The 25,257-nt window shown below is 35.7% G+C and overlaps 1 protein-coding gene across 2 annotated transcripts in view; it reads right to left on the reverse strand.

Moving 5' to 3' along the window:
• Positions 1-1,018: 1,018 nt before the first annotated feature.
• The window catches only part of LOC104518671 (ribosomal protein S6 kinase alpha-6), a 28,363-nt gene continuing 4,124 nt past the window's right edge, over positions 1,019-25,257 (reverse strand). Inside the window, exons 1-21 of one of the 2 annotated variants that reach the window (XM_010169401.1) lie at positions 25,217-25,231; positions 24,752-24,868; positions 22,125-22,206; positions 21,209-21,289; positions 20,610-20,689; positions 17,229-17,335; positions 16,915-16,952; positions 15,176-15,318; positions 14,271-14,341; positions 12,998-13,086; positions 12,474-12,538; positions 10,343-10,445; positions 8,806-8,930; positions 8,395-8,520; positions 7,716-7,805; positions 6,867-7,025; positions 6,254-6,415; positions 5,775-5,851; positions 4,381-4,498; positions 2,222-2,362; positions 1,019-1,303 (exon numbers count right to left, since the gene is read on the reverse strand). In XM_010169401.1, coding sequence (XP_010167703.1) covers positions 1,178-1,303; positions 2,222-2,362; positions 4,381-4,498; positions 5,775-5,851; positions 6,254-6,415; positions 6,867-7,025; positions 7,716-7,805; positions 8,395-8,520; positions 8,806-8,930; positions 10,343-10,445; positions 12,474-12,538; positions 12,998-13,086; positions 14,271-14,341; positions 15,176-15,318; positions 16,915-16,952; positions 17,229-17,335; positions 20,610-20,689; positions 21,209-21,289; positions 22,125-22,155 — 1,932 coding nt within the window. In that variant the 5' untranslated portion in view covers positions 22,156-22,206; positions 24,752-24,868; positions 25,217-25,231 and the 3' untranslated portion in view covers positions 1,019-1,177. Of the gene's footprint in view, positions 1,304-2,221; positions 2,363-4,380; positions 4,499-5,774; positions 5,852-6,253; positions 6,416-6,866; positions 7,026-7,715; positions 7,806-8,394; positions 8,521-8,805; positions 8,931-10,342; positions 10,446-12,473; positions 12,539-12,997; positions 13,087-14,270; positions 14,342-15,175; positions 15,319-16,914; positions 16,953-17,228; positions 17,336-20,609; positions 20,690-21,208; positions 21,290-22,124; positions 22,207-24,751; positions 24,869-25,216; positions 25,232-25,257 lie in introns of those variants that run through there. The other variant, XM_010169400.2, reaches the window with a different exon arrangement.

Raw genomic sequence — 25,257 nt, forward strand, 5'->3', positions numbered from 1 at the left:
AGGATATGGTCTGTAACTTGTCCATAACTGTGAAATCTCTCGGTCAGAAATCCCTTATCTGGGTACACTGCAAGGCTTATTTATTTTCCCAAGCTACCCCTACAGTTAGGCAAATAGAATTTTGCATTTATGTTCTGTAATATTTGTACATGCGGCGAGAGATTCAGATAGAAGCAACATTCTATAAAAATCAAATAAATAAAAAATAAAAATCCACGTGCCAAGTTTGTTATAATAAAGTGTCAGTTTGTCTTATATGCCAAATAAACTTAATATTGCATATATGCAGTGGAAATGACTGCTGAGGAAACAGTAACATAGGAATGGGGTAGACAATATAAATAACAATTATTGAATTGCAGGATGTTGTGTTAAAGCAGTACCAATGTTATTTGGATCCTTAATTTTGACAGTTTTGAGGCATACTTACTTTCTCCAGCTCAATGCAGGACAATACCATTTGTGGTAACAACTAGAAATGTCCATTTTCCTGGAAGAGGCCATTTGTTAACAAGCATTTCTTCTGGGTCACAAATGATCAAATTAAGTTTATGGGTAAAGTGCAGAATCTTACACATCCCTTTTGTTTGTATTTTCACATAAAATTACCAGTTAGTTACTGGCACCATGCAAACACAGACCTTCCAAATTATATGCTAATATATTTAGCACTGGCACAATACGTTAGTCAGCTTTTCATAACAGTAATGAACAAGTTAAATGAATTAGGTTCAATGAATTAAGTGCCCAAGTACAAAATTAAGAATGTGTCCTTCGCAATAGGGTCTAAAGGTATGAAGAAAACTTAAGACTGACACTTTATGTACAACTTGGTTATTGGCAACGGTCCCCTAAACCATTTTTTTTAAATGAACCCAGCAAAACTATACAGAATGTGGAAATAATATTTGCAACAGATCTCTTAAAGGACAGTGTAGAGAAGTTCATTATGGTGTACCTGATGTTTAAATTAATTTAACAGATACGGCTTGTAAAACAACACAGTATGAACCTGTGGATTTTTTTTTCTTTTTTTCTTTTTAAAAAAAGGACTTTTACAGAATTCAAGTAGTGTAGCAGGAAACCATAGATGCCTTTTGATCACAGGTCAGGCAAAACAGAGCCACTTGTTGGATTTTTTCCCCTTGCTTCTGTTTGCTAAGGTGTCCCAGTGGATCTACAAGTCTGTTGATGTTAACTTTTTCATGCTCCGTCGCTGAGCTAAACTTGAGGCTGCAACAGGCTCTAACACTGGCTGAAATGTCTTGTGATTCAGTGCAGAATATGTAGCAGCCATGGCTCCCTAGAGAACAACAAAATAGATAAAAGTATAAAATGATAAACATATAAAAGGCTGTAAAGGTCATTTTTATCAGAAAATAAAGCAATTGAATATTAAATTCTTAATTAACTATTAAAAAAAAACCCCTCCCCAAAACGCCAGGACTTAGGGCAGGTCATGCACATTCTCTAAAGTTTGTTTTGAAAAAAAACCATTAATTGCCAGATCTTTCAAGTTTCTAAGCACAAGTATCTGACATTTTTTTTCCTTTCCTGTGTACTTCTTTTCCATACCCGAGGTGTTGGAGTAACCTTTTAATGTGGGTCAGAATTAGTATCTTCCAAGCAACATCAGCATCAATTTACCAAATGCAGCCACTTATGTGGATATTCAAGTGCTGACTTATGAACACAACACAGTTAAGACTGATTATCACAGGTCCTTGTTTTTTTGAGTCCAACAAAACCAATGAAGTCAACTTGAAAGCTGTCTGCATACAGCAGAATGTTTTTGTGTTACAAATCAGAATCACAGATACAGAATGAACAGATGGAAAAACTGTAACATAGTTTATGAATTTATGTCAGGAAAGCACAATATGAGTCAGTTAGAAACAAATCCCAGATTTCTTGAATAAGAATGCTAGGAGAGCTGTGGAAGGCTCAGTCTCATATAACTGTCTTATCAGCTTTCCTATAGGGCAAATACCACCTTAATCTTTGAAAATGAAACACCCAGAACAATCTCTTCCTTTACACATGGATTAAAAAAACAATAGTTTAGCTGTAATTTTTCTGCTTATGTAACTTAAATGTATGTACTAGGGAAAACAAAAGCTAATTTATTTTCTAAAGAAAAAAATTAGTTCTGCCTGTAGCTCTAAAAGCAACCCAATTTATTTCACAACTCAAGCAAGGTTCAGTCTTCAAGTTGTTTTACCTTTACTAGATGTGGTGCATCTTGTCTATTTAACTGATAATGCGGCAACTGGTCCCTACAGGCTATCCACGAATGTTTTAATACTTGCTCTGCTGTATACCGCTGATGGGGATCTACATGAAGCATATGTGATAACAAGTCCTAGATAAAAATAAAAAACACACATATTATTTGGTTAAAATAATCTTATACAGATTTTAAAGCATTAATGATGGCAGCGATGAAAAGCATACCCTATGTGGCAGGGATTAACACAATGCAAACACACAAAAATCAGCAGATAAATTGGATCATTCTGTGCCTTGACACCGCAGCAGTCTGAAAACAATGTGTTGTACTATTTAATCAGTTTAACAGAGCAAGCCTTTATTGTAAAGAAACTTACTGTTGTTTGTGTGTTTCATATTTCAGTCTGACTATCAATAGAAACTTATTTAAAAGTCTAGAAATTCTATTCAACTTTAGCAGACAGATTTTATGGAAAAAAGCTATTATTTGCAAACATTCATAATACACATTTGGGGTCTGCTGACTACATATTACAATGGAATTTATATGTAGTGATATATTACCAAAGGATTTTTCCTTCAAGAGCTATATATAAAAAGTAAAGCCAACAGAAATGGACACTTGTTTTTGCCTGCTTAGAAGCATTAGCAATAAGCTACTAATTACAACGTTGGTCAAAAGAAGAGCTGGGTGGGAACAGCACAGAAGAGAGACAGGAATAGAAAACAAAATACGAACAAGCTAACAGAATGTTCCCTTTGTTTTAGGTACAAAATGATAAGCACTCTTAAATATACAGAAGTGAATTACTTGTGCTAAGGCACCATCAGCCAGCAAGTATTCTGAATCACTCCTACCAAAATGAACAAAAATTGCAGTTCCAAAGGATCAGGAAAAGATTTAATAGTCATGCCAAGCTTTATAACAGGTAACGCTGGTGACTAAGATAACTACAGACCAGGCCAAAACCAAACCCAGAGAACACATACAGCAACTGATGAGAGATGCAGTAGTGAAATGAAAAGGAGAGCTGCATAATCAAGTTGATCAAGAGTTTTGGCAAGATATCCAGATATATTTGGTTGTTCAAGCACTAGTTTAATTGCTGAAAGTACTAACAAAAACAAAAGACCTGACCAGCATTGAACAACTTTTAAAAAGTTGTACTACAAAAAAATTAACCTATGAATGCAAGACTGGTTAGCTACTAGAACTAACAGATAATTGTAAAAAGTCATCCTTCCATTAAGGAATCCCACAAATACCTGATTTTTGTCCAATAAAAACAAAGAATAAAAAAATACTGATGATTAGAAAAGTCTATATTGGGACTTAGAATCACAGGCTGGTTTGGGTTGGAAGGAACCTTAAAGCTCATCCAGTTCCAACCCCCCTGCCATGAGCAAGGACACCTTCCACTAGACCAGGTTGCTCAAATAAGCAATCTTTCAAATCTTTATCAATGACATGGGGGAAGGAAGAGAGTGCACCCTTGCTAGGTTTGCAGTGGGGCACCAAACTGGAGGTGTGGGGAAAGAACTATGAGTTCAAAAGCAGGGCAGCTGTCCAAAGGGACCTAGGCAGGATGGAGTAATGGGCTAACCAGAGCCATACAAAATTCAGCAAGAACACATGCAATGTCCTGCACTTGGAAAATAAGAAATTGTCACCAAGGTTCAGGGTGGGGCCTGACTGGCTGGGAAGGACCAGGAGGATCTGGCAGACAGCAAACTGAACCTGAACTACCAGTGTGACCTGGCATCCAAGAAACCGGACATTCCTTTAGTCAGCATGGCCAAAAGAATGGAGACAGAGGTCAAAGTAAAACAAGAAATGTTCTGGCTTGAAATTAGGAGAAGCTTTTTCCTCATTACAACAGCCAAGCATTGGGAAAAGCTGCCCAGGCAAGCTGTTCAGTCTCCACCCTTGGAAGCTTCTCAGGTCAGACTGAATGAAGCCCTGAGCTACCTGGTCAGATGTCACAGCTGACCCTGCTTTGAGCAGGAGGCTGGACTAGACAACCTTCACTGCAATAAAGTTTGCATGTAATAATAGCAAACTACTGTGGTAGACTAATGACTTTGTAAAGTTCAGTGGATGTTCATTTGAACTCTAGAAAAATACAACAACAAAACAAAACACTTCTACACCTTTGCTGCATCTGAAACAGTGTCCCAGTTGCCTCCACTCAAAGAGAATTTTCCACTGCCTATCCGTACCAGGATCTCCTCTGGAGTATCATTAGGACCATTGGCAAATGGAGTATAGCTGTTGAAAGAAAAGAAAAGAAAAAAACCACAAACACCTTGTTTTAGGTAAAAGTTGCAAGAAATCGTTAAAATCTCATTAATCAAAGTAGATATCCCACTGCTGACAGAAATACACTACATACACTATTAAATACTTCTTAGATTAGCATTCCATCTTTGAAACTATGTTGTTTTCTTTTCCCTGTAACTGTGGTAAATCAAATAGAATAAATGGGAAATGCAGACTAAAGAGATGACTTAAGTTAATCTCTTAATAATGCATTTTAATCAGTGCAGGCTTTCAGGTTAAATAAAAGTGATTCATAAACACAAATTACACTAGATTACCAGTGCATGTAAAGTAATCCACACCTGGAGCAGTACACTAACAGAATGACCCAATAAAGCTGGTGTAATATTGTGTTTAGGGTACGTGCATTTAATTAGACAGAGAATGAGCACAATGTACATAAATCTATAATTTGGGAAAAACCTACAAGAAAATTTTCATTATAGTTCTTTATTTAAGTGAGTTTGGGAGGCTTAAACCACAAGATAATTGGTTTTGGAGGCTTATAACAGTTTACAGAGTTTCCTGTAAATTTAGCTTACTTTCTACAAATCCTACTGTGACAAACTCAAGAAGAACTAAATTGGGAAATCTGAAACCCAATCTGAATCACTTAAATACACCTTTTAACAATGTCAAGAGTATGACTATGTCCTGGCATCTCCTTTGATCATAGGATAGTACCAAGTTAGTTTTAATCAGAGTAAGATTTTGGTTTTATAGTTAAGTAGTTACATCATAATACTCCTTAGATTTCATATTAGCTTGCAAACAATAATGATTAAGCTTAATGCATTCTATCGTAGGACTCTGAAAGCTCTGACTAGAAGATCAATCAGCATTATCAACAGAGGTTTGGAACTATCCCAGTCAGCAAGTTCTAGTCTTCCAGTTGATGAGCTTAAGAGGAAGAAAATTGAAAGACAGGAATTCATGTTGGACCATTCCTCCCTCATACTTCTGACCTGCCATACCTTTTGTTCAGACAATGAGTCTTTGGCATCCCCCAGTCATGCACTAGAGAAGACAAAAGCCTTGAATCTGCCTGTATGATAAGTCTAGTTTATGTATGCATTCACTTACAGGTTCCTGCTCGACTTCAGTGCCTCTGACATTCTGCATTCAAATCAGTGAGGCAATACCTTACAATTTTAGCAAAAACATGAATTCATGCAGCACGCTGGAACTTCAGGTAAACAAAAAAAAGCTAAGAAATACTTCTCACCCTGCCAACATTGTGTAGAGAAGAACACCCAAGCTCCATATGTCACAAGCAGCATCGTATCCCTGTCTCATGAGAACCTACAAAACAAAGAATGTTCAAGACTTTTTGTGTATTAAAAAAGCACCCCAAACCAATAACACTACACAGCCTAAGGAAGGGTAAGTCTACCCCAGGATAATGTCAGAGATTTGATTACTTATTTTTCAATATACAGGTTACAGGAGTTATCAACAATATTTCTTGTTTCCAGAACTTCAACTCTTAAGATTTTTAACAGGCTTACATCTTATTTTTGAGGGCAGATTGTGCTATTTTAAAGCAGGTTTATTATAAATGTGTGCACCACTGTTTAGAAAGTATGTATAATTATATTTAAGGAAAACTAGCAGATTTTTTTTTTTTTTTTAAGCACTGCTAAGAAGCTGAAGTAGTTGATGCATCAAAACAGCATAGAGAAAATACATGGAAGTTTGAGATACCTCTGGTGCCACAAAGTTTGCAGTGTAGCACGGAGTTAGCAGTAGTCCATTTTCTCCTCGAAGTTGTTTTGCAAATCCAAAATCACAAATTCTGATAGAATCAGCATTATTTGAATCATCCGTATATAAAATATTACTAGGTTTAAGGTCTCGATGCACTACCTTTAAACAAAGAAATTTTAAAATCTATCATTTAGAAATTCCAGGTACATCTGTTTTTATCTAATTTGGAATTTATAAAAACTATTCTCTGCTTTAATATACCTATTAACAGTTCTACACAATTATATAACTTTCACATAACGAAAAATTCTAGTTCAAGTAACATCATAAAATAGCTTAGTGGCTCATAATGCAGCTGGAACTAACATAACCGTTTGCCAAAAAGCATAAGAGAATAAATATCTGCTGTTTCACAAACTGTAAGAGTAGAGTCAAAAGGGCTTGCTGGAATAACAGGATGAGTTGTTTATATTATTCGCCTTTGTCATAAAATACTCAGAAATCTTTTTCCCTTCAGCCAGAAAAACAAGGCAACCAAAGCACATAACAGAAGGCATTTGTTAATTTTAAGAAATGTGAAAGAAGTTATGTCATGGAAGACATCACTCACTCCTTGGCAGTGCAGGTAATCCACAGTCTTCGCTATAGTGTACAACACCGCGCTGGCCTCTCGCTCCGAGAAGAACTTCTGTCTGAGAATCCGATCGAGCAGCTCTCCTCCTTTCATCAGTTCAGTGACAAGGTAGATGAATCTACCATCATCATACACCTGATGGGAAGTTTAACAAGTGCATATATACATAAATACACACATATATATTAAAAAAAAGAACATCCCTAATTATACATCCTGATAAATGTGAAGAATTACAGACTAGACTGTTCACCTATTCACATCTGAACATAAAGCACAAATAGCAGGGACTGGAAAATTTAATTCCACAATTCAGGAGTCTTAATGCATGAAGTGCAAGAAAGCTTATGTGTCATTCTGTGAGGCACTGAGGTAAACAGATTGTTAATTCATGACTGGGAATTAAATTTTTCAGTCTAGGAACTTCTGTTGTAAGAGGAAAGTAGTCCTACCACTCCCTACTGCTCTTCCCCTCCACAGACAATTTTTAGCTGCTGGCACTTTGCATAAACAGGACAACATGAAACTGCTTTTTCAGATTACCAACACATTAGCTACCCATTTGAAATAAAAAGAAATATGGCATTTCTAACCTTTACATCATTTCTTACTTCAAGTTCATTAAACAGCATTTAGAAAAAATTAATATCAGGACAATGTCATATTTTGAAATAATCAACCCTTTATATACTGCTCTCCCAAGACAATTTATTGTGTAAAAGAAATTTAATGAATCCCAACAAACTCCCTGCATCTGTATTTATTTATTGACTACAACGTTATAAGAGGTAGCAGAGAAAAAAAAAAAAAAGAAGAGGTACATACATCCTTTAAAGTAATAATATTTGGATGCTGTCCATAACGCATGAGAATCTCAATTTCTTCTGAGGGGTCCCTCTTGCTTTTATCAATGATCTGCAAAATATAGCAACAGGAAAAAAACAACTTGGCTAAACAAAGTCTATTTAATGCAGAATTTTTTGTGTGCTTATATTCTTACCTCAACAACAGAATAATGATAAAAAAATAAATCTAGAGTTTGTTACTTCTTGCTAATCATGACTAACTCATCTTCCAGCTTCACATCGCAATGTTTATTCATTTCTTGCTCTAGACTTGCTACCAGTAAAAACTTATCATGAATACAATCCGTTCTGCTCCAATGGACAAGGAAATGCAATGGACTGTCTGAAGCATCATTATCTCCCTGCAGCCCAGTTCTGCCTTTGTGGATCTTATTTTATTTCAGGTTTTCTCACCATTGTACAATATTTTCAGGCTTCAAGACTGTAATTGCAAAGCCAGTTCTTCAAGGCCATAACTGTACCCACAAAAAGAAGAGCAACAGAAACCAATACACAATTTAAACAAATTAAGAAGGCGCTGTTTTTCATTTCTCACAGCATATAAACAGCTAGAGTAACTGGAAAATTCATGCAGTTAAGTTTACAAGTCTACTATATAGTAATTTCAGAACTGTCATGGTGAAATTTATTCCAAGTACCTTCACAGCAAACTCCATATTTGTAGCTATGTGTACACATCGCTTGCAAACAGAATAGGAACCAACACCAATATCTTCCTTCAGTTCATATACATCAGTAAACTGTGCGCTGTTTCCATGAAGTTGCTTTAAAAAAACAAATACATACAAGCTGTCATCTACAGCAACAAGATGCTCTTCACCACAGTACTGTTTCCAATACTGTCTTCTGCTTGCCCATGCTTTCTCTTTTGAATTCTGCCTCCAGAAAAACAGCAACTCACTTTTTAAAATATAAAAACATCCCATAGAAGCATTTTAATAATGCACAATTTATAATTGTTTCCCCAACATAAAAGCACAGACTGTCAACACTAAATATTGGTCAATCTTTAGCACATCAAAAAAGTTTCCCAAAGAATAAAATGTTACCTGTACTATTGGCAGTATATTGGTAAGTGGTGATATTTTATGATCTTCTACAGTAGTAGTTGCAACAAAACTAAATCCTTTGAAGAGCTGATGAGCATTCGCACTAGGTGGGACTCCTGGAGAATCTAGTTGCAGACACATTTGATTAGCATGGCTAAATCTCTAGCAAGGCTTTTTTGTTTGTTTTTGTTTGTTTGTGTTTTTTCTTGTTTGGTTTGGGTTTTTTTTAAACATTCAGGAGATATGTTAGAAGAAACATTTTGAGGGAAGAGAAGCAAACAAGAGCAACACCAGATGCTGAATAAGACTTCCAGTCAGTTATCTGTCTTCTCTTATTTCAGTAACACACACAAAGCAAGTATTCCTGGGTTTTATCTAAAACTGCAAAACACTGCAGGAACTAATGTATGAATATATGTTTTTAGAAAGAAGTTTCCTGAAGAACAACACTACTTATGAGGAATAAATAAAGATCATAGTCCAATGTTCAAGGACTGCATCAAGGACAAAGAAGAGCACCCACAGATTTTGCTACTTCAGTGGTATACGTGCTGCCAGCAAGGCAGAAGCGAGGCAATATAAGAACATTCAATTAATAACACTACAGAATAATCAGAACCAAATTTTCCTCAGACTATATTATGCGTACCTCTGAGTTCACTGTTTGAAATTTCACAGTAAGCACAGTGAAGCACATAATTCTGTGTAGCCTATTAGAACCACAGACATCCTCCAAACAAATGTGACAAGTGGTTTTAGCAGTTGGATGCAGCAGCAAAGAAAAAAATTCACAAAAGAAAACCTGGAGTGAAACTTGAAGCATACTAAGCAATGAGTGTTTGCACTTACTGTCTTTGTTTCCAAGTTCAATTACTTGGGAATTTTCATAATGCAATAATCTAAGGGATCTTTTAAAGATAAATTTTCATAAGCTTCTTGAAACTCTTTGTGATGTCTTTGCAACTGACCTAGTAGTACAAGGACCCAGCTCACTGTACATTTTCCCCACCCTTCTCTACCTTTGAATCACCATTTTCTCAAGAGTAAAGTCAAATTCAGCATGGGTAGTGAGAGGAACAGCTCAATGAAAAAGTTATTATAATGCTAGTTTTAAGATTTTATTTTAATAATGATAATAATTAATAGGCTGAAGAAAGTTAAAGCAAGTCATTTTCAGTGGAATACTGACCCTAAAAATAATCACTGCTGCAATCAAATTTAGTTTACTTTTAGTATTAAATACTTTCTCACAAACACTGCATGTCTGACTTGAAACTAGAAGTAGAAACTATAATTCATCTGTTAATATTCCTTTTTTTTGTGTGTGTGTGTGTGGGTGAATCAAAGCTTAGCAGAATATTTCAAAGAACAGGAACCCGCTGAGGAAAACATACTTCTTCAAAGCACCGTAACGCTGTTGCACCCTTTCCTTTTAATTCTGTCATTGGCTTTTTCTCTTACTAAGCTTGTTGTTGTAACATTAATTTGACCCTTCTTGTCCCACAAAAATCACCAATTTATAACCATGCACAATTACCTTTTGGTGTTTTTGCTGTGAATTCTGGATCAAAACAAAAGGTGTCTTCTGGTTTTCCAGAAGCAGGTTTAAACGGGGGTTGAATTTCTCTTCTGAACAGTTTCTAAAGTAGAATGACAAAGTCATATAATTAACAGTGAATGAAACTTCCATGGGTGCTGTAATTTTGTCAAGCTAAAGAGTAAGCAACTCAAATGTTATTGGTGTATTAAAACAGCTTTCTGAGAGTGAATAACACACAGCAAGTAGAAAACCACAAATATATACGGGAAGACTGACTTGCTTTCAGCTACCTTTGATCTGAAATGTTTGACAGGAAATGTTAACAAACAAGTCAAACAACACAGAGCTCTTTTTCCTTATTCCTCTGAATGCCTCATCTACCAGATCTGTACTTCTAAAACGACACCAGCAGGCTGCTACTTATCACTAGTTCATCTTTTGCTTAATCAGAAGAACATGGACTAGCCACAGCACACCTTACCTTCTATCATCATCTCAGACCTGGTCCACTGGTGTTTTGTCAGAACCCTGAAAAACCCACCCCCCAAAGGGAAGATGTGGAATACAGTCTTGACCTTTCTGATCTAGGTCCCAGACAAAGACCTCTCAAGAGTGACAGGCATGTCTCTCTTGGTTAAAGAGCTGACAATTCTCAAAGCTCTAGTCCAAGTTTTTCCTAATCTGCTAAGCTAAATCAGAGGGAAGGAAGAGAAAGCAGAACAACAGCTCCTCCTTTTTTTCCTCCTTTATTCAACATGCTTTAGAAAAATGCATTGCCCAAGTGATCCCAAATCAGCAATAAGTCCCATCTACAGCTAAGGAAGAGAAAATTTCATGTCAAGTGATGCTGAAGCCCCATGCAAAGTTCAGGAAGTTCTGAGAACATTTTCATGGCATTTCTCTCATATTTCCAGACCTATTTTTTGCACTTCTTTTCATTTAACCTTCCTGCACAAGAAATGCAACATATTTCAATTAAAAAACAAACAAGCAAAAAAAACCCCAATCGCCATCAAAACAAGGAAGAGGAATCTGAATTCATCCTAAAGAAATACTGATACAATACAGAAGTGGTCATCAACACCACCATACTGAAATAAGTACAAAGCACTGTGAAATAAAAATTTATGGGGAAAAAAAGGAAAGAGAAAGAGTTAGAACTGCAGATCTTTCCCCTTGCTGGTATTTATTTCAATGTCAGTCCCTTACAAAAAAAAAAGTAGATATTCAAGCCATAACAACATAGCCTTCTCTTACAAAGAGTACTCATAGAAAACATTGAAGTTTTGTTGTTACTGAAAACTGTTACTTGCTAATCAGGACTCTGTGGCAGATGCTGCATAAACACAGCTAGAACTCCACCTTCTCAGAAGTAAATACAAGAGATAAAGAGAAGGATAATGACAGTAGGCTTTAAAGAAACAGTTGAGCAAATTATTGGTTAGCACTGCAGGTAGTCCTGTCTCCACAGCACCATCTTATTTATTGTGCCTCTCCTTTTGTAGGCATTATAGCAAAGGAGTGTTTTCCGAGTGGATTTGTTTGATACAGAACATCCTAGTTTTGTGAATGTTTCTGGGAAACACATTTCAAAAGCTTAGAGAACTGCAGAGGAAAAGCATCAAGGTGCCTGTTAAAATTTTAAGCAAGCACTCACGAACTCATACAGACTTCTGATCATCTCAGAGCACCAGAGACAATACTTCAACAGTGAATGGAATAGGAATGTGCTGTGGGGAACTAGAGAGAAGTCAAAGAGAATTACAGTCACAGTGAGTTTTTGTGCCCTGCATGGAAGCACTAGATGGACAGTTACTGAAGAAAAGGATTCTCACACACATGGAACATTAACATCCTCTCCCAACTACAAATGCCCTAACAGACAATTTAAGCTTTAGAATGCTGCAACTCTTAATTATTTAGAAAGTAAACGCACAATTTATAATTAATACTTTCTATACCATAAATACTACAGCTCCAGATGCCAAGTAAGATTATAGCAGAAGCCACAATGTAACAGTCAGCAGTACTGCAGTGTTTGTGTCCTATTCAGATGCAAATGCTCATAATGCTACAACATACAGAAAAATTAAAACCAGCTTTATCATTCAGATCATTTTGTACTTACATTCCAGTCAACAGTAGAAAAAAAAGGATGTCTCTTGATTTCTTCAACTCCATCTGAACCAGCTCCTGAACAAAGAAAATACTGTATTTAAAGCACTTTTGTGTAAAGTCTTTGAAGATTGCTGCACTAAAAATTAGTTCATTTCTAAAAAATTTGCATAGACATGATTATTCAAGGGAACTGTAAATATATAAATATTCCAAGGATGTAAAATACTCAATTAAGGAGCATACACCTCATCAGGGAGGCAAACAAGAGTACAAGAAGCCCATAAATACAGAGAGTCAATATTCTTTGCTCTGATACTGTCAAAGTTTTGGCTCACTGCTAAGAGTCAATGGGCCAAGAAAGCAGTATTTCATTAGCCAAAGCCAGGAAGTTATGATCCAAGCTAACAAGAAATGGTATCGAAACCCAAATCTTACTGACCATCTGGAGCTTGACAGTCTCTAGCAACTACTTTATTTAAATAATCAACTCAACCCAACTACTTTTATTTCAAAGATCCAAATAAATGAACCAACCTAATCTATTTGATGGGTTCCTTTTAAACAACATCCTCAGAAGACTTTGTGCTTCAGGGCTGAGGAACTGAGGCATTCCAAGTTTTGCTCTAAAGGAAAACAGAGAAGCAGTGAGAAAAAGAAATACATCTTACTAAGAATTGTCTGCACAGATTTAATTGCACAATTTGATCTAACAAGGATCTATTCCAAAGTTTGCAGAGCGTACAAATTTAACTCATCAGCTTTTAAGTTTCATGTTATACGAGTAGTTTTCAAAACCAACCAAACAAAACCCCACCACATCAGACCAAAAACCCCAAACCCCATCCAAACCCCCAAAACAAGCTTTGGGCTAAAATAAAGTAAAACAATTATCTCGGGAATACATAAGTATTTTCAAAGGTATCTTCAGGTCAGCAGGAAAAAAAAGACCTTTACAAGAATCAGCACCAGAAGCAGCTCACCAAATCCCAGATTACTTAACCCCGAAGTGATTGTTACTATTCCCCTTGAAGCCAGAGCCTCAAGAAGCAGCTCATTAAGCCATTTTATAAAAGCTTACTGACTTTAACAAGCTTATTTTATGAAAACAATTACGCTAAGGTAAGAAATTCCGCAGAACTGTAGCATCACTAATATCACTATAAACTCACACTCAGGGTTAAGTTCAAATTGCCGTGTGTTGGGAAGAACAGAGCTGCTCTCTCACCCCCTTCCCTATCACCCCCTCAAACAGCCCAAGGCTCTGCATGGGGTCTAAAGGAAATTCTTTGTTAGCTAAGCACAAATAAAGATGAGAACGTATTTGCCCAACAACTTCACTCACTAATCACCAGTTTACCCGGTCTGTCTTGTCAGACAGCTTCTGTTGTAACCGAGGTAATTTAATAGGAACAACGTGAGCAGGTAAGTGCGCTCTCCATATGTACGTACACAAAGCAACACCTGATTAACCACTGCTTACAAAATAAAGTATGCTGTAACAGTAGCAAGAGCATAACCACATGAGTGGTAAATAATGCCGCTCTAATTCACTGTTCTGGTTTTATTTTTATTATACACCTACAATGAAAATACAAGTTCATCCCTAAGATTTTAATTCCTGCAGATACTTAACAGGATTTATATGATCCGTGATCCCAACCTTGTTTGGGGTTTGAGGGGGGACTTGGCTTTTTTGTTCCTGTTCTAGCTTAACACTCTTTAAGCCCAAGGAGTTACAACAAGCTGTTAAAACATATTTTAAAATTACATTTTCTGACTTCCCAAAAAAGAAAGAAGATATACTTACTTCAGTATCATATTCATAGTTTCATTTCGATCTTTACCTTGAAATGGTAGTGTACCAGTAAGCATTTCAAACTGAAAAGAACAAATGTTAATCTAAATCAACACTTCTTCCCCCAGTTGCTTGAAGTGTTAAGTAGCATACTCTTCCCTAGCACTACATTAGACACACTGGCTTGAGCTTTTAAAAGATTATCAAAAAAGTTCACAAATCTAAAATTTTTGCTTTCATTGGTAGTTTACGTAACAACAGTGGCAAGTGTAATGTAATGATGATGTAGGAATATTTTACATCCACAAGTTACTTCAACTAAAGTAATAAAATCCCCTCCATAACCAAATTTTAGATGTTGCCATATTCTGTAAACAGCAAGGGGAACAAATTCTATAACAGGACTTTACTTTTAATGTCAATATGCATATTCCAGCCTGATACTCTAACACAGCACAGCAAAGGCATAAGTCACTGGCTTATTTCACTACTTCACTCCAGTATTCATTCAACAGGTTTACTCTTACAAAAATGCAATTAATATTCCATCAAACCAAGTCCTCAGTTTGTTTTGGTTTTTTTTTTTTTAAATATCAAGTAACATGCTACAAAATAAATACACAAAATGAAGTTTCACACTGACTACAACTGTTTTAAACCACTAATGGACTATACATATGATTTTTGTTCTTCTTGACAAGTACTTCTTACAGGAGTAAGCAGGTGAAAAGTAAATTTAATTCAAACTAATTGCTATTTCAGTAGCAATACAATCATTGAATTCTCTCTTCCCCTTACCCAAGTATTTGTAATTAGATCTGGACAAGCTTATGCTAACTACATTATTTCACATTCACTTAAGACATATGCAGTGTATTTGTGACCTTAAGGAAGGTAAGCAACGAAGCATACAGTACCATGAGAACACCAAAGGACCACCAGTCAGCACTCTGGTTGTGCCCTCGCCTGTTTACTACTTCAGGTGCCATGTATTCTACAGTACCACAGAAAGAATAGGCCTTCTTCTCTTGATCTACTGATTCTTTGCTGAGTCCAAAGTCTACAACAACAGCATTACAAGAATAAAGCCAGTAAAGAACTTCAGAGAAAAAAAAACAAAAAAAACAATACTGTATATGGTATTCACCAAGCAAAGTGTTGACAGCTTTTGTTGGTTTGCTTTCAGGAATATTACCTGATTATCCTACCTCTGCATGAAACAAGCAGACATTAAGTTTACTACATCACCAAAACCATTCTATAATATCAAATTGATGATTAGCCATCGATACTGCTACTCAAAATAACTCAATATTGGAAATATTACACACTTAGAGCCTTAACATAATCAAAAATTCTTGTTTGCTGTTTACTGTCTGCTTTACTCAGACAAAAAAAAATTGGACAGAAGTAAAAATGAGTTTCAAAGAGAATGCAGTCTGCAGAGTCTAGTATTACTGAAAGATGAATAAATAAAATCAGGCTAAAAATATTCTTGTTATATAAGACACAGTTCTGCAACCTGACTCAAGTTCAGTAAAGAAGTCTTTGCATATCTACTTACTTTATTCCCCAAATACTTTTTTTTTTTTCCTAGTCTGAACAATGCCATTGAATACACAAGTCCTTGCTATTAGCCCAGCTCTCAAGATGAGGCTCTCAAGTGTCCCTTTTTTCAAAGGGGAAAATGATTGCTCATCAACAATCCCATCAATTATTATTTACAGTTTCAGAAGGAAGTGAGAAGTTTAGGATTGAACTGGATTTAAATGTATCATGCAGAATTTTAAAGATGATGCATTTTATAAGCCTGATTTCCATCACCATTATTCCTCCAAGTCTCTGAGAGTTTAAAGAAAACTTCATTTTGTCTTGGAATCTTATAACAATATCTATAGATCTAAATATATAGTGACATTTATAATACAAAAGCATCACATTACATTTAATTTAAAGCTTTCAGGAATTTACAGTAATTTGGTTTCCAAATAGTCACAGTCTTTTGTGTATGTAATTTCCTAGATTGTATTTTAATTGTTCCTCATAGAACATTTTTCTGCAATTTTATATGCATTTAAATGTGATAATCCAGAAATGTAAAAAAAGAGGTTATATTTCAGAAGTCTTATTGTGCACTAAGGCATTTCACAGTAAATCTTGATACAGCTCACTTTCTAACCTGAACAGTGGATAGTTTTAGTTACTAATATACTGCCACCTGAACTAAAGCTTCTTTAAAAAATGCATTTAAGGTCTGGCTTTGGATTTTCAACTACATTTCTTCTATTTTAACCATAGCAATGAGGATCTGCACTTTGCAGCAATATTGCTGCTAACGCTGCAACTTGAGCTATACAAGTATTAGCCAACATGAAAACTAACTCCCACGGACATCAGGATCTGGTAAAAAAACAAAACCATCAGATATAGTCTCTGACTATCTAAAATACTTCAACAGGAGTACTTAATACTCAATTAGTACTTTGTACTTAATAAAGATTTATTATAAAAAGTCTGTCCAATAAAAAAAATGTTCCAAACAGCTCAATACTGGCTCACACATATTCCAGCCATCACTACACATATCTTAGGCTTATAACTAAAAGCTTATACAGAAATACGTTCAGAAAGGGCTATACTAATAAGTGTTACCTACCTGTTAACTTGATATGTCCTGCTTCATCAAGCAAAATGCTGAAAATTAAAATTCACATTCACCAATACACATAGAGAAGAATGTTTACATATTTAAAATACAACAGTTAGCAATTTTAATCTCCAACTTTTGTTATTAATTTAACAAGTCTATATTATTTCATTTAAATCACAGATGTAATTTTTTTACATTTTATAGGGTTTTTTTTACACAGTCTAACAAAAAATATTTTTAATTTTTTAAATTGCTATAGTGGAAAATGCAAAGCAACAAACAAAATACACATAATAGTGATAAAATACATTTTACTTTACTTTTCTGGCTTCAGGTCCCTGTATACAATTCCCAAGCTGTGAAGGTGATCCAAAGCAAGGGCCAGTTCTGCGAGGTAGAATTTCACATCTTCCTCTGTAAACATAACCTAATAAGAACTGTATAGATTTACCTTCTGATCTTGTCTTCAGTTTTTAAAACTGCAATCTACAAAAATAATCCTGTCTTCCTAAATTTCAAAATAAGTTTTAGAAGTACCTTATGAACTTAATTAATTCAGCTGATAGAAATTATATACTAATACAGGCTAATTGTCAAGTATACAAAAGAACTACCTGCAATACTTAAAGTCATCAGCATCTACTGCAGAGCATTAGCTAATTTTTAAGGTAATAAATTTAATTGTTGTATTTAGTGTTATTGACCACCAGCACTCCTTCTGCCACAATCCTGTACAGACTGTTTTCCACTGCATCATAAAATTTAGTATACAGCTACTGCATCAGGTGACTTTCTCTGGGAATTCACATTAACAATATTCAGGAAAAAAAAAAGTAGAAAAAAGTATGCAAAATAAAACACTTTGGTGAAAATAACAATGACGTGAAAATCTGCAGTGAGAGTTGAAGAACCTACTTCGCTTTCCTTGGGAAATTTCAAGAATGCTAGTGAGATACTGAAAAACTGACTGATGTTGTATATAGAACACTGGAGAGACACATGTCTATCCTAAATACTCAACAGGTTGTTTCTAATTTCATATACAAGAATCACACCTGCTTTGGCTCTTGTCATGTTCTACACATTACTGGACAAGGTAGTAATCTTTAAATTACTGGAACTGAATTTGCTGAAGCCACCAGGAACAAGAACAGTCATCTCAACTGCACAGTTGATAGCTAACAAGACTTCAGATAAGGTAACTGGGCTGACCCATTTAGTAGTACACTGATCTCCACTTGGAAATGCACATATGTAATCTGTCCTACTGGTAACGGAAACATTCCTACTTGCCATAACGATAGGGATTAACAAAGCTGTTATGCTACACAAAGTTTCACCTTGAGTTTTATAAAGAGCAATGTTGATAACTGGGTTTGATCTATATCCAAAAAACAAGAGGAAATCTTGGATATGATTCCTCCTCGGAGTAGCCAAAATGCAAATCTCAGAATACAAGGATGCTAAATACTAATCTACAATCTCTTAATAATAATTTAATTTAAAACTGTTTTCTGTGTCTAATTAAACACAAGTCAACTTCATTAAATGTTACCAAAGAAAACTTCATTATATACTCATTTCACTTCTACAGCTGAAACTCTCATACCCACATTAGACCAAAAGTGTTTTAATAACCTCATACAAAACCCAATTAACTTAAAATAATCCTTACGTGGAAAGTATGAAATGCCATGGGGATTTACCCTCACGTGCATTGTCCACTGTCTCTCTCTTTTGAAAATACCTCGTCTTCCCACCAGAAAATAAAAAGGCCTCATTTTTTGACCCCAACATAAGAAAGACATGGACCAGTTGGAACAAGTCCAGAGAAGGCCACCAGGATGATGCGAGGGCTGAAGCAGCTCTGCTGTGAGGACAGGCTGAGAGAGTTGGGGCTGTTCAGCCTGGAGAAGAGAAGGCTCCGGGGAGATCTTATAGCGGCCTCCCAGTACCTGAAGGGGCTACAAGAAAGCTGGGGAAGGACTTTTCATAAGGGCAGTTAATGACAAAACAAGGGGAAATGGGTTTAAGCTGAAAGAGGGGAGGTTTAGATGAGATATTAGGAAGAAGTTCTTCACTGTGAGGGTGGTCAGACACTGGAACAGGTTGCCCAAGGAAGTTGTGGCTGCTCCTCCCTGGAAGTGTTTGTGGCCAGGTTGGATGAGGCTTTGAGCAACCTGGTCTAGTGGAAGGTGTCCCTGCTGCTGGCAGGGGGGTTGGAACTGGATGATCTTTAAGGTCCCTTCCAATCCTAACCATTCTATGATTCCATGATTCTTTCTTATCTATATACACAGAAGTGTTTAAAAGCCCTCATAGAAGGTAACAGAAGTCTTCCAAAAAACATGTAGAGACGTAACAGTCAGAAAACTTGACAATTATTACTCCTTTATTCCCAAAGGGACTATAGACCTCTTTCAACCACCTGGCCAGTATTATTATGGATAGACTTGCATCCCTTATTTAAGAAGGCTGCAAACTCTGTAATCCCAGCCATGTTAGTGCAAAAGAATAGTTCTTCCTGCTCTACCAGAATTTCCTCTATAATTAGACATTCTATATCAAAGCAGGGATTGATCTCTTTCCTACCTACTGTTCCAATAACCCCTTACAAGTCGGTCAGGTTGTTTAAGCTTTTCACCTCCATTTTAGCCTCAAGGTTAATTAATTTTGAGCTCAATTCTTAGACATGATCACTGTTTTACCAAGGTCAGCTTTTTATAGAGAATGAAAAAAAAAAAAAAACCCAAAACCAAACAACCTTTAAATTTTTCCTCCTCTTTTGCCTGTTCCTAAAGTAAAGCTTTATTTTTACAAAAAGTATATGGAGAAAAAAATTAGCTCGTGGCCTTACACACTGGGGATACAACCACCTCCTTCATGGTATGAAAAATCAGTCAGATATGCAGTTTTCTCATTTAAGAAAGTGGTTTCTCCTATGCATTAGCAATATAAGTGCATTTACACCAGTGAAAACACTGAAAAGCTCTCTTACTGTGAAGTTGTTGAGAAATTGCCATTAAAAATTTAGATCTCTATAAAAGGTTTGCAGAAAGAAAAGTCTTATAAACATGTTCAAAATACTTAAGGTAACATATAATAAATATTTGATGACAAATGTTTAAAAAAAAAATAACAAGATGCATGATATTCCCTCCTCTGAAGCTCTCTCTCCAGAAAACAAAAATAGAAATGAAAAATTAAAGTTCCAGTTGCATGCCAATGTAAGGTGAAGGGGAGTGGCCCCAAAAAACCTCAATGTTCACACTTTGTGAGATTAAGCATTAGGATTTGTATTGCAGAGTTATGAAATTTTACAATGCAGAAGAAGTCTCTGACAGATGTGGGCTTCAAGGAGCACCTGAGCTGACTATAACCATGAGAACTATACATCACCTTTCTTTATTGCTACATCTTAATTTAACCCAGTTAGGTTTCCAAGTAATAACACATTTTTAGACAAAATAACTGTACTTTGCAGATATCAAATTAAAACTTAGGCTATTAATCAATGCACACTCATGTTTCTTAAGGTTATAGAATATATTCTAAAATATGTAAGGGAAGCTTAACTAAATTATTAAAAACTTGACTATGACAGGAAATGTAGGGGAAACAGCTATAGAAGACAATCCTATACTGACAGAAAAACCAACCGCTGTCTAACACTGAGTGGAGATAAAAATTTAGGTACTTACCTCTTTGGATAATCGTGTGAATACATCTCCTCCCCTGAGAAAATCCAATATTAAATATAGCTTCCCTTCAGTCTGAAAGGCTTAAAAAAATTTAAGAAAAAAACAAATCAATAGTTGTGTGACAATGATGATCTACAAAACAAATCTTAATGCTTTCACAACTTCAAAATTTCAGCATAAGGCAATACTTTTGTTATGGAACTGAAATAATTCAGCAGCACATGAGGTAATTTATTGAATGATTACTTGTTTCTTCACAGAAGACAATCTTAGTCATGAGAGATCATTAAAATACCGTTCTTTTATTTCTCCTTTGTCAAACAGGGAAACACCAAGTATGTGAATTACTGTGTTTTGGTTTTACTCAATGAAAAGTAAAAAAACCTCTGCAGAACTCATAAGAATTTTCCACACCTTTAATTTCACGAGGACTCAACCTAAAACTTTTACATATATGTGTATTTACATTCCTTTTTTTAACCCTATAATCTTAAAGTTGCTAGAAACTAATTTGGACACTGAAATGAACTGAGAAAGAACAACATCAGCTATGCCTTCAAGTAATGAAAGAAACTGTAGTAAAAATAAAAAATACCCACCATAGTGCAGTTTGACGATAAACGGATGATTTACTTCTACCAATATATCTCTCTCCATTTTGGTACGAACTCTGTCCCGAACTAAGGGGGGGAAAAAAGAGACAGAAAAAAACCCAACTATGAAACAAATGTATTTGGTATAATACAAATGGAGAAGAAATTAGCACATGGAAAGTCTTGGCTGTCTAAAGAAATACTTTTCCTTATTACTTTACTTGTTTTTAACTTTAAAGCCTCACATAAAAGACACTTTCAGACAGCAAAACTCTATTTTGTTTCTTACCTGTCCCAGCTTCCTTGTCTTCTTTTTTTTTTTCCCCAAACACATCCCAATATTTTGTGATAATCCATATTACTTTCAAAAAAACCGCTCACATCTGCATTTCCAGGCAGCTAACTTCAACCTCTGAATTAACTATCTGTACTGAATATACATATTCTGTCTTTTAAGATTCCTTTTTTCTCTTCAACTAGTAACAACCCCTATTTACACAGAGTGGACTTGCGTCCATTAAAGTGTCCTCTGAAGGCCAAAACACTTAGCTAGCTTGCTATGGCACCTATAACAAGAGGGAATGACTTAACAATTACAACCATAGCGGAGTTTTAATTTCACAAAAGACAAAAGGAAGATTGAAAAGACTCTACAGAATTAAATAATGCAATTTCAAACTTTGAAAGAGTATTTTTTACCACATAATTAAAGTTATCTGGCCAGATTTAAAATAATTCTTCAACATGAACTTACAAGGTACTCTAAGAAAAAGCTATTGTCAGAGATGAGTTAGGAACTCATTGAAAAATATTTCAGACTAAAAAAGAAGCTTTTAAAAAGAAGTACTTACAAGACTTACTTAAGAGATACAGGTGCACTGAAAACCATTTTCTAAAGTTCCAGTTCAAAAGATACACGTACCTTTTAAAGAAGCTTTTTTCAATACTTTCATTGCATAAAGTTGCCCAGCATCAGGACCAATTATTTTCCGTACGAGGAAGACCTGGTAATATAAACACCATTTTTAAAATTACTGTTAAAAATATTTTATGTAAACACTACATCAACCTGACTAAAAAAGCATTACTATGACTTTACTTTTAATTTCATTAATACAGACAAGGAGATAGTATGTCTCTAGTCCCATCCCATTCCTCAAAACCTCCGAGGAATGAAAAGATGCCAAGTATTCACAGTAAGTCTTTTTGCATAAGCAAACCTAGTAATCAAATACACAACTACCACAAAGCATTTGCAAACCTCCTGTTCATTTCAGCCAGCTTTCAGTGTTCTTTCCTAAGTATACACCTTTAAAGGAAGGGCAAAATTGCATTCCCTTAATCAGATTAGAGATACATGCAGCACCAAGCTCTCTGAACCATTCAGATGGGTCATAAACTACATATTCTTTCCCATAGCAAGCCACTTAAATAAGTACTTATCAAATAAGTACTTACATAAATGTGTTCTGTTATATTACTTTCTTGGAGAATGACAATTCTGCCTGGTCTGCTACCTCCTAAAAGATTTTGGAGGTTTAAGACCCAAGTCTCAAATATGTAACAGGCTATATGAATGAATTCTGTCAAGAGTGGCGAGACGAAAGCAAGGAAACCTCACCATTTCAGATCAAAGCACCCTTTCCCTCTGGAATAGCAACTCCAACAGGTTTTTCTACTCTCTTCTTTCCAGAGGAGTTTTAAAGATAGATGGTACATAACTTGACACTAATAAAAGCATAATATTAGATAGAATAATCCAGTACAAACATATGCGCCTCTACTGATTAATATTCTAACTACTAGGCCTTACAATTTACAAATTTTTTTGGTATGTGCTCCTGTTTCCAAGCTGTTGTTGTTATAACAGCAATTATTAGTTATGAGGAATGTTTGTACTGTTAAAAAAAAAATGAACAAGTCAAGAAAATGCCAAGAGCCACCCAAAACTGTCTCTCTGATCTCACCTTATTCAAATTTTCATTAACAATACATTTATTTACACATATACTTTGTCAGAAATTATTAAATATTTGGAAATTATTTTTAAAGATAATCAAATAAACTTGTCAACTTTTCCATTCTAGAATGAGAAATTCATACGCTGTCACTGACTAAATTGTATAGGATTGGGAGAAGGGTTGTTTTTATTTTAAGCTCTGGTTAAATGAAAAACATCATTATGTTTCAAGGTTATTGGGCTTTTTGTTTTGCTTAAGTTTTGCCCAATGATTGACCTACAGCTCTGCTCTCCTATTACATGATGTTGATGTTCAAATAGTAAATAGAGTAATTCAAACACCAGCCAGTAAGAAAACATCACATAACATCACAACATAATGTTCATTTAGCATCTTTTAGCTGTAGATCACTTGACAAATACAGCAAAATAAAAAACCTGAAATACATTTCCCAGGTTATTTACTTTATTGTTACTTTGGTTCAAGTTCCAAACTACCACAATCATTCTTCTGCATCTACATCAATATAGATTTTGATATTGAAAAAAGTCAAACATTCACAGCATGTCAAGCACCATCATTAAAAGACAAATCACCATCTCCTCCAGAAGGGTCTATCCATGTCTATTACACTGCTGGTGCCTCCCGAGCATCAACCTAAGCTACAGAACACGTGAGGCAACCTATATGGAACAGAATCATTCATTCTTATTCCTCACTAGATGCTGCAACAAAGTCTTGAGGCAGTTGAAAACACCATGATTTTATTTCAAATACCATGGCATTAGAGCTTGTTGACACCAGAGCCGTTGCATAAAAACCATCCTTAGCTCTGTAACCCCACTGGCAAAAGCCCTTGCTGTTGGTGCCACTGTTCCCACAAAGCTGCCAGGCCAGATGAACCACAAACATGCCTCTCTCTCCAGATAAAGCAAACCATAACTTTCCATGGCAGACCTCCTAAAATTTGCTACTGAGTGACCCTTCTGCCCAGAGACTGAGGCTGTTGCCTCTCTGTTTCTGGTACAATTTGGTGTCATAGAATCATAGAATGGTTTGGATTGGAAGGGACCTTAAAGCTCATCCAGTCCCAACCCCCCTGCCATCAGTAGGGACACCTTCCACTAGACCAGGTTGCTCAAAGCCTCATCTAGCCTGGCCTGCTATAAAGAGTGCTCCCTTGGCACCAGAGTAAGATTGGAAAAAGATGAAGTTTGTTCAGTATCTTTTCAAACATTCCCAGCAACTCTGCTACAGCACTATCTTTCTTGAATGTCTTGGCAGGTCTATGGAAAAAGACATTGCTTTTCCTCTAAAAAGCATGAAGTTAGAAATGCTATCATAGTAAAAATGAAAACACACACCCTCCTCCCCACTCAACTGTAAAACACAACAGATCACTGTCCTGGTTTTGCTAGGATAGAGTTAATTAAGTTTAATAACTTCCCCCAAAACAGAGCAGTTTCCACAAGCATATCCACCTGTACTCTGATTTGTTAGGTTTAGACCTTACTTTGTAGTATTACAGACATAAGGGAAGTAAGGCGAAGCAGTGGCCATCAGATGGGAACAAAGATCGTTATCTTACCTTTCCAAACGATCCCTGTCCAAGAACTTTAAGTAGTTCAAACTGTGCTGGATCTGCTTTCTCACATCCTTCTTTCACATGATGTGTAATAGGAATTTCTTTCACACTTCCTTCATCCTATTAGTTCAAGGCAAACAAAATACAACAATGAACAGGCCTCAATGAATCAACTCTCGTTAGAAGTGCACATAAATGCCTGCTCTTTTCTTCAGTGTTATTTTTTTTAATAAAATATGTGAAATTCTAATAAGGCCTAAGAGAAAGCTGTTCAAATGAAGTTTTCCCATCTATCCTTTCTTAAATACACGCATCTAAAATTTCTAAACTGAATTTAAATTCTCAAAGAATGCTCATTTCCTTTTGTCATAAATATTACGATGGATTTTCTTACATGAAAGGAATAAATATATAGATTTTAAAAACAAGTCTAAAGATGATCCTTCTGTGCTTCAACTGTTTAGCGGCCTTTAGTTTTGCGAGAGATGACTCTTCTCATCCTTCCCTTT

This window comes from Antrostomus carolinensis, unplaced genomic scaffold (assembly GCF_000700745.2).
Source record: "Antrostomus carolinensis isolate BGI_N321 unplaced genomic scaffold, ASM70074v2 scaffold12246, whole genome shotgun sequence".
Classification (NCBI taxonomy): Eukaryota; Metazoa; Chordata; class Aves; order Caprimulgiformes; family Caprimulgidae; genus Antrostomus; species Antrostomus carolinensis.